The 10,034-nt window shown below is 37.9% G+C and overlaps 1 protein-coding gene across 1 annotated transcript; it reads right to left on the bottom strand.

The window, feature by feature from the left end:
• Positions 1–1,205: 1,205 nt before the first annotated feature.
• LOC754313 (RPA-interacting protein B) lies at positions 1,206–9,358 on the bottom strand. The gene is made up of 7 exons (XM_030992174.1): positions 8,972–9,358; positions 6,846–7,040; positions 4,858–4,915; positions 4,279–4,390; positions 3,206–3,269; positions 2,078–2,215; positions 1,206–1,433 (listed from the first exon to the last, which is right to left on the bottom strand). Exons 1-7 carry the CDS (start codon positions 9,056–9,058, stop codon positions 1,404–1,406), a joined length of 684 nt encoding a protein of 227 aa, XP_030848034.1. The 5' UTR covers positions 9,059–9,358; the 3' UTR covers positions 1,206–1,403.
• Between the last annotated feature and the right edge of the window lie 676 nt (positions 9,359–10,034).

Here is a 10,034-nt window from a genome sequence, read left to right as displayed (position 1 = left end):
ATGGCAAGTGGAATGATAGTTTTATATATATATTAGCCAACAAAAAATAAATAAAATAAGTCAAGAGGCAAGTCAAGATGGTATGGTCTTCGACTATAGCGTTGAGAAGGATGACGCAACAGGTGCCATTTATGACAAATGAATTTGAAGCGATACCACCTACATGTATACTACCTTCCGATTTTTATGTCAAACTCATTTACACCTTGAACGTTTCTTCTTCAATTTAATAAGTTTTATTATTTTTTTTTACGGATCTATGCAAAGTTAGAACCTACTTCAGATTCCCTCCAGCAATCATGACCCATTCTAAATGAACTTGATCATCATGAAAATACAGTGTAATTCCCACTGACAATTGCAGTTTCATGCTGGAATACATTGTATGTATTACCATATCTGACTGATTCAAGGGGAAATAATCGTTAATTTGCACAACAAACACATTCATTAGAATCTAAACAATTCTGGCATTACTGTGTAAGTTGTTTAACCCAAGGTAAAAGCCTATCTCTAGTATTTTTTAAATATTTATTTTACAATCTTACCAAATTTTGAGGCATAATTTTGGCATGTGATAATGAACTAGAAAAGTCTTGTTCTCTATCCGATCCCTACTTAACCAGCATGCAGTGCATATTAACTAAAGCACTTGCAAACATGAATTATTTCTATTTTAGAATGTGGTTCATTTTTCATATAATCAAAGCAATTTTCATGACGCCACAACATTGCAAATCAACACCATCAACATAATCAACACATATCTGATACTCATTACCACCTCAAAAAAACATGCTGCAATGCGTTTCTCCACATGTAGTACTGTTTCTAACAGGTACATCGCTAATAGATATAAATACCAATGTCAAGGTCAGTCCATCGATTATTCACAATATATTTACAAGATATTACTCTGTTGAATGCCAAAAGGGTGTCAAAGGTATAGGCCAGTTCTGGTGATGCGATTGAATTGTGAAAGAAACGTTGTGGAATCGATCAGAAAAGGTTGATCATCTAGCATATTGCAAGGTTCTGGAATCATCAAAATGATAAGAAATTTGGGCCAGTCTTGGTAAAGTTACAAGCACTGTACACAGAAAGATGTATATGGGACTACGCTATATCCATCCAGGCCGGATAGATATGATAATTTACCAACTTGACAATCATAGGCGGTTTCCCGGCAAAATTTGTATCATCACGTATTAGTCGAAACATATTCTTTCACATGATTTGTAATAGGAACTTCCATTTCATTTTTGAGAGGGGGCGTTTTCAAAACTGGTCTATACCTTTAAGGCTGTATTAAATGATCCCATTCAATGCCCTTCTGGCTCTCAGCAGATGTAATACTAGCTGCAGACAGTTGTCTTGTCCATCCCTCTCGCCAGGATGCTATGCTATATTACAATATGCAGGAATCCGCATGTCTGTAGAAAGGAAAAAGAAAGAGGGAAATAAGTTGATTAGTTCGTCGTTAGTTTTTTGTGTGGAACGAACTACTTAGCCAGAGCTGCCAACCTTGTGCGACCAAAAAAGGAATTTCGAGCAAAAAAAAGAAGGAATTCCTTAAAACGAAATTTACAACCACGCGAGACACACTTCCAATGCAGAAATGTCCATTCCTCATGCTGTTTTTTCCATATTAGGACCTATAGTTTAGTTACAAGTAGGTTTTTTTTGTTGATATTTTGGTATTATCAGTGTTTCATTCTTTTTGAGAATATTTTTCTCTCCAAGTATGTTTTAACCTTTGTTTTCTATTCAATTTGTGATCAAATCATCATTTTAGGGCATTTGTTAGATGTGCGATAGTTGACGCATGTCTGTAGAAAAGAAAAAGAAAGAGGATAACAAGTAGATTAGTCAGTCGTTAGTGTTTTGTGTGGAACGTTTAAATCCCAAAAGCCACCTTTTTCACTCCCTGATCTATCTTGTGTCGACCCTCAAGGATCATTCTTTGCACCTTACATGGTTTTCTAGGTTCACTCACTTTACTAGCCATTGTGTCGACCCCCAAGGATCATACATTGCGCCTTACATGTTTTTTGAGGGACCCTTAAAATGCACTCACCTCACATGACATGACAAGGTTCTGTAGTCTCTCCAGTTCCAACAGAGCAAAGACAGGCGTTACTGGACAGAGGGTGCTGTGTTGACTGACCCCTAGCTCAAGAGTCTGACCAATGTTCTCGAGATTCAGACCATCTTGCTATTAGCAAAAAAAAAGACAACATGGACAACTTAAGCTCAGTTCTAATTACATTTAGGTTCAATACAAACCACAACTCAATCTTTTATGTTCTACATGTCATTCACTTTACAGTATCATAAAGTCGATAGAGCCTATACCAGATTTTTAAAATCCTTTTCTTTTAATTCCTTAAGTTCCACCCATGGAACTAGAGCACTGGCTTTAATTCATTCCAAGAGTTTGTTGCTTGGACTAAAAATATATATAAACAGAAACCTCAATGGAGGTTATATTCCCTCAATGCACATTGTGAGCCCGCTTGCTGCGCACAACACAAGGGTGGGAAGAGCTGGATTTTAATACAGATATTTCTTTCTGCCCAACACTCAGCTGTACATTTCTAACAAAGTCATCTGGCAGGTGCTTCCTCAATTATTCAATGAAACTCATTTTTCATTAAAGATAAAGGCGAGTTCCGGTCATCCGATTGCATTGTGAAAGAAAAGGTGTGGAATGGATCCAAAAAATTGATCATGTAGCATGTAAGTATTGGTGTGTACTGCAAAGTTCTGGAGTCATCAAAATTATAATACATTTGGCCCAGTCTTGGTAAAGTAACAAGCACTGTACACAGAAAGATGTATATGGGACTACACAAATGATGTCGGGGGCTACTAACCTTGATTTCCTAATCTTTCTATGCTCATTACTCAGCCAGTATACATTTTCTACCAAAATTGTTTGGCAAATGACATTTATTTGTAATCTTGAACATTCAGTGTAAGTTTTGTTTGATTCTGTGAGAATTCATTTTTTTTTTTTTTTACCAGAACTCACCTTTATCTTTAATGTGCAATTATGTTTGGTGAAAACTCAGAAGAAGGTCCAAGTTAATAAGCCAGTTGAAGATTGAGCCAAGAATAATGAAAGTTAATTTTTAATTTTGGACCCCCCAAGAAATCATGATTTGATGATGATGATGAAAGTAATAATTTGATGATAACTTACAGCTGTGTCAATTCTCAACCCACAGGAACAGAAGACGATACCCTTATTCATGAGCAACCAGTTTCTAAATAGAGAGGAAAAAAAAATAGAGATTGATGGGAAGGGGGAGTGGGCAGATAAGAGAGGAGAGATATATGCATACAAGGGGTGAGGTCAGAATTGGTTGCATGATGCTTGCTCCCTGGGTCAATTGTAACATGATAATTTCCTACACCTAAATTCAACCCTAGACCCGATACTATACTTAACCCAGGTGACCTAACCTCAAAACTAACCTAGAACCAAATAGCAATACACCAAAGTCTCTATTAACAAACAAAATACATGAAATATATACATCAATGTGAACAGAGTATTTAAGTTAATCATCAAAAGCAATTTTGAATAAATGTGTCTTGAGACAAGTTTTGAATTGGTTGACAGTCTGACAGTTTTTATGCCAGGAGCAGATGTCGAAGCATCATCAAAAATATTTTGAAGGAAAAGACAACTACTGATATGAGAACACACAACTATGATATTAACTGTTAGTTGCATTTGCCTGTCCACTAATTGAAATGGTTTTGAACCAGGATCTTCCCTATGCCAAGACCACTATTGACTGATATTATTTCCTACCATTTGAAGGACTCTAAACCAACCTTTGACAGAGAGGGCATGCGATGGAGCCTACAGGGAAATGGTTGACAGTGGTTTGTAACTGTTATTCCTACATTCCTTACGATGGTAGTCTCTATTGATATTTTTGAATGATTCTACATTTATAAGCCTTTGAGAGAAAGGGCTCACAAGGGAACCTCTAATGAAGTGGTGATGGTAGATTGTAAAAGTTCTGCTCTTCCTAATACCTCAGAATGGCATCATACTTATGCTCAACTATACTAGTTTGTAATGTTTGAATGGCTCCACAGAGTCCACTCAAAACTCTGACAGATAGGGCACACAACAGAGCCAGCAGTGAAATAGATAACTGTAGCTTGTGACTGCTCTACCTATAACCTCAAACTACTGTAGCTTTATATTCCTTGCTTATCTCTACTAGTTCTTAATTATTTGAATAATTCTACACAAACCTTTGGCAGAGAGGGCATACGACTGAGCCTTCAGTGAAATGGTTGACAGTATCTTGTAACTGTTCTTCCTCCAACCTCAGGCTAGTTTCGTACTCGGATATGATGCTCATTTCTAGAAGGATAAATTCAAATAAAGTTCAAATATTTTATTTGGCTTAGATATGCCTGACTTGACAAAATTCTGCGATCTTATTTTCCCTGAGTATAAGGCACACAATCAATCCATAGTCGTTGAAGTCTAGTGTGACAATAAACGGCTTGTAACATTTATATGCTGCGGTAAAATGCAGCAGTTTAACAGCAAGCATCATTAAGCATACTGTTTTGTATCTTACAAAAAAAAAGTGAATATACCTGGACTTTTGTTGCGAGCTAGTCCTCTCCTCTCCCTCCAGTCTTTGTATACAAACGTGTAGAGTACATTTATGCAGTCTCGTGTATCTAGTTTTAGCTATGGTAGCATTCAATGTATTTCAAAGCGATTAGAAATGCAAGTTAGAATAAAATACAAATGTTTACAATGAGTCAGCATGTCAACAACAAAAAATTGAATAATGCTTGGCAAGAGATCATTCCTACCTTCTTTCATGAGTTCTTCTTGGAGCTCCTCCCTCAGGTCCAATTCATCTTCTATGAGCTGAAGAATGAAAATATAGATAAATATATTGGCACATGTAACAAGAGGCTGTGAGTAACCGTCATTATGTAGGTACACGACTTGGATGCACACAGATCTCCTTGCATGAAGACAAGAGGGAGGGTAGTTAAATGTTGCAATTATCTCAAACATCCAAGATAAATTTTACGGTATGCTTCAACCATCCAGCATAGTGCAGGGCAGGTGAAAAATAAAAGAGAGTCTGTTGTACATTATTAGTATTAAAGGTGAAATTCAAAGAAGATCACAAATGTGTCAACTTATGTATCACTAGAAACTGGTAAGCTAACAGATGGCCATCGGACAAGTTTTAGGTCAATTACATATCGGGTGATTTATGGAAATACAAATACAACCACCTCCATAGCAGGTGGGATATACGAGAGATTCGCCGGAAAATAACGATGTTTTAATGACGTCATTATATGGACCAACACTGCCCAAGCAGACGACATACCATAGAGAATGAATATAATTGCAAGCTATTATTTCTCAAATTATAATGAGTTTAGTGCATATAAATGTAATGGCATGTCAAACCATTCAAAAGGGGATATGATCCGATTCTGATAACTAAAATCTTTTGCTTGTAAATACACAGGATAGGGGTTAATTAGCAATCAAAGAAACCAGACTTTCGAATTGAAAAGCCCCGGAATGATAATAAGGACGGCATTTGTTCCTTCTTGAAACGCCGAACATACCCCCGGTGTGTGCAGCTGAATATACAATGGCGTCTTATTTTGTTAACAAGCGACAGATTCCTTTATTTTTGTATCGCTGCATTTGTCATCAAAATAAAACCATGCGCGGGGTTTAGAGTGAGGCCATAGATTATACATTTAGCCTGACGGTAGTGAAGTACAGAGAAAAAACTCAAGAGAAGATGAAAACACAGGCACTGAAAATGTGTGAAATGTCATGGGACATCGTCTGCTTGTGCAAGTCATGTCCATACTGTGATCTCACACATCTCAGCAGCGTTCGGAGAGCACTGCAGGTGCTATGCCGGGGCTGTATTTAAGCGTTTTGTAATTTATAATAATCATTACTTCGAATGTTTCCAAGCATTGAATTTTGATAACCTTGTCGATTCAAAGTTTCAACTCTGCAATAATGAAAAAAAAGTTAGTTTTTAAAATCAATGAATATCTACTTTAAAGTCTGCAGTATTGAGCTAAATAACATAGCACAGTTTGCGTATTATAACGCAAGTTATACATTGTATTTTGTTCCACAAGTCACCTAGTACAGTACTTGGAAGAAATATTAATCTATTATAGCAGATTTGGTATGAATTGATAAGATTCTAAATTGGAATAAAAATGAAAGTTGACTATCTTGTATTGATGGCTAAGCTTCAAGAATACAAGTCTGCTGGATATCTTTACAATTTATCAGAACTTTAGACTGCTGATGGTTGCCAAAATACATAATGTAAGTTCTTGCACACGTAGCATTTCATACATCTGAATCTTTTTCTTGGGAGTAGGCGGGATGGTGGGGGAGAAGTGGGGATAGTGAGGGGGAGGTCAAGGGGTATACATGTTTAGAGGTGCCGTGGTCAAGTTGTTAAGTCGCCGAACTGTCAATCACAAGGTCCGCGATTCGAGACCCGCCGCGGCAATAAGGTCCTTTGGCAAGACATTGATCTACATTTGTCACACTTAGCCCAGGTGATGTCTACGTCTATGCTGGTACTCGTCAAAAGCCTTTTCAGCAACTAAACGAGGATATTGTGAATGTAAATGAGTACCTGGCAGGAATTAATATTTAAAATGCTAGAGCGCTGTAATGGCAGCACAGCTAAAGCGGGGTTATAATCTCCAAGTTTGGAAGTGCTTAGTGATTGAAATAAGCGCTATATAAAAACTGAGTATTATTAATATAAGAAATAGATAGCACCTACTGCAAAAGATGGATCCTCCCTTGTCAGGAGCCTCCATTCCTCCTCCATGACCCGTGTGACCATCAGACTGGGACTGCCGGGACTACTCCCGATTCTAGACGACGGGCTTGCGGTAGACGGTGAAGAACCAGGCGAGGTACCTCTGAACCTCTGGAGGAGACTCTCCCTGCTCCCTCGCAGCCTGTCAAAGCATCTCTGGCAAGACAGAAGGGGTCAAGAAGATGATCAATATTAAAGATAAACTTTAGTACTGGTAATGCGATTGCATTGTGAAAGAAAAGGTGTGGAAAGGATCAGAAACAGTTGATCATGTAGCATGAAAGTATTGGTGTGCACTGCAAGGTTCTGGAGTCATCATAATCATAATAAATTTGACCGAGTCTTGGTAAAGTAACAAGCACTCACATAGAAAGCTATATATGGGACAACACACATGGTGTCGGGGCTAGTACTACCTTGATTTCCTTGTCTTTCTATGCTCATTTCTCAGCCAGTATACATTTTCTTCCAAAATTGTTTGGCACATGTCATTTATTTGTAATCTTGAACATTCAGTGTAAGTTTCGTTTGATTCTGTGAGAATTATTATTTTTTTTTTACCAATACTGGAGTTTATCTATAAAGATAAACTTGAGTTCTGGTAACAAAAAAAAAAGAATTCTAGGTACTAGGCCCGACAACATTTGTGTAGTCCCATATAAAATGCCTGTGATATGCATTTTGTTTAAACAGCTTCTGAAGTGACACAAATCATTTGTTTTTTCATAGATCTACTCACATAGCACAATATCTGTGAATAAATAGGCTTGGCCAGCTATAATTAGCATGGCAGCCATCTTGGAGTTAAAAGTTGTTATGTTAATTAACTGTATCGTGTCAATTTTCTTGTTTTTGGGGGGAGCATTTTTCGATAAACTTTGATATTAGTATACACTTTTTCACAGGTTTCACCTCATTACGGTAGATAACTTTACACAGCGTCCGCCTGTCGAACCAAAGATCCCAGTTTGACTCCCAACGAGGCGGATGACTGAAGCCTGCGTTGTGTGTTAACGTGCCCCTTCCCTTGTTCATAGACCCAGGTTATGTTAAGTGGAAAACACTCCGTCCCTCGGATAGGACGTTAAATGGAGGCCCCGTGTAGAGAAGAGTCATTACCTTTGCACGATAAGGACCCACTGCGCCTGTCAAACCAAAGATCCCAGTTCGACTCCCACCGAGGCGGATGACTGAAGCCTGCGTTGTGTGTTAACGTGCCCCTTCCCTTGTTCATAGACCCAGGTTATGTTAAGTGGAAAACACTCCGTCCCTTGGATAGGAAGTTAAATGGAGGCCCCGTGTAGAGAAGAGTCACTACCTTTGCACGATAAGGACCCACTGCGCTATTCGTATAAAGAGTAGGGGGAAACCCCGGTGTAGTGGTCCACCTGCACACACCCCCAGTATAGTACGATAATACTCTGTAAAGAGGTCTGTACTCAAAAGGAAAAAGAAGAAGAAACCTGTGAAAAAGTGTATCTAGATTCTATACTAATATCAACGTTTATCCGAAAAATACGCCAAAAATAACAAGAAAGTTGACACGAAACAGGTAATAAACATAAACATAATAAACAAATTTAAACTCATCATCTTTATTTGGACATTTAATGAATAATTAATTCATTTTGGGTATGTTTTAGTAGGGAATCTCCACGCCGGAGTTACAGGTCAAATTTTGGATGGTCTAGGCGAGTAGTACTAGATCTAGATCTAGATCTAGTAGGTGTCTGAACAAGCGCCCATTTTGTTACCCCCCCCCCCCCACCCCCCGATTTTGAGGCAATCTGCATCTGTCATGCCGTATTCATAATTTGTATTTCTAAGATTTACAACAAACAACAAGAAATACAGACAACGACTGCAAAAAAACAATAACATTTAGCAATAATGAATAATGAGGGCAAGGCCCAAGTAAATGCGATGCCGACCCTTGGCCATGCTTCCCCGTCGGGACGAAGGCAGCGTAAACGGAAGATCAAATCCGCTGGCCACTCACGCTCCAAGCAGTGCCATATAAATTATTCATAGAGCGAGGACAAGCCGTTCTAATTCTACACTCACTTTCCATCTCCGTACATATTTACCTTTCTATAGGCATCTTTCCAGGATGGAGTTGTCTTCTTGTACATATCTCGACGTTTTGAACTTGGTGTAAAGGGAGAATCTGCCATAGAGTCTAGGTGTCACTTTGACCTTTCTAATTAATTTTCCCCGAGTTTCAGCTGTAAGCAAAATAAAAGCACAACTTCACAACTTAGCCTTTTAAAAATGTCTGCCGTGGCTTTAAAATATTTAACACTGTGCTGTGCTTCGTCCTACAGCATATGCGGAAATGAAGTGATAAATATTTATGAAGCTCACTTCATAAGTGAAATCAAAACTTAATCAGTTCAAACACTAACAAATTATTCTACCAATGAGATCCCAGCGGAAAGAAGACCACTTGACAAAAACAACTCAGATTTTGAAAGATTAATGATTAATTAAATGATATGAAGTAGTTTGAGCGATAGATGGCGCTCTTTATCTTCGTGTTATGAGCGGCAGCACATTCACCTTATACTTTTTGTATGAGAAAATCTTTAGTCAGATAGCTTAATTATATTGAACCAATTAAATTGCATATAAGACATGTTTACACTGTAAAATTGTTCCTTTATATCATTTTGAATCCGAAAATATTGATATGAAGTTTTACCGTCACCTTATCCTTTTTTATATTGACAAAATTATTTTTACCTCCTAAATTGCAGATTGTATTGATACTATTAGTTTGGATACTTATGGAAAATATTTCAAAAAATATTTCTGTGTCTATAATCAGACCCGTGGGCACGGGTGGGGGGGGGGGGGGGACGTGCCCCCCAACATTTCCAAGATCGGTTGAACTTTTTTAAATCCCTCCCCAGGACGTCGATCAATTACATGTATGTGCCCCCCCCTCCCCTACCCCCCCCAAAAAAAAAAACAACAAACAAACAAACAAACAAACAAACAAACATCAAACTCTGGCTACGGCCCTATCAATGAATGAGACAATGTACTATGTTTATACTGTAAGAACATTTATGTTCCTCTTAATCATTTTGTATAATTATGAAAATATGAATAAAAGCAAAAAAGCTTTAAAAAAAAAGAATCTCTTTG

The sequence above is a fragment of the Strongylocentrotus purpuratus genome, unplaced genomic scaffold, assembly GCF_000002235.5.
Source record: "Strongylocentrotus purpuratus isolate Spur 01 unplaced genomic scaffold, Spur_5.0 spur5_scaffold_2, whole genome shotgun sequence".
Lineage (NCBI taxonomy): Eukaryota > Metazoa > Echinodermata > Echinoidea > Camarodonta > Strongylocentrotidae > Strongylocentrotus > Strongylocentrotus purpuratus.
This window is presented reverse-complemented; position numbering and strand designations above follow the sequence as displayed.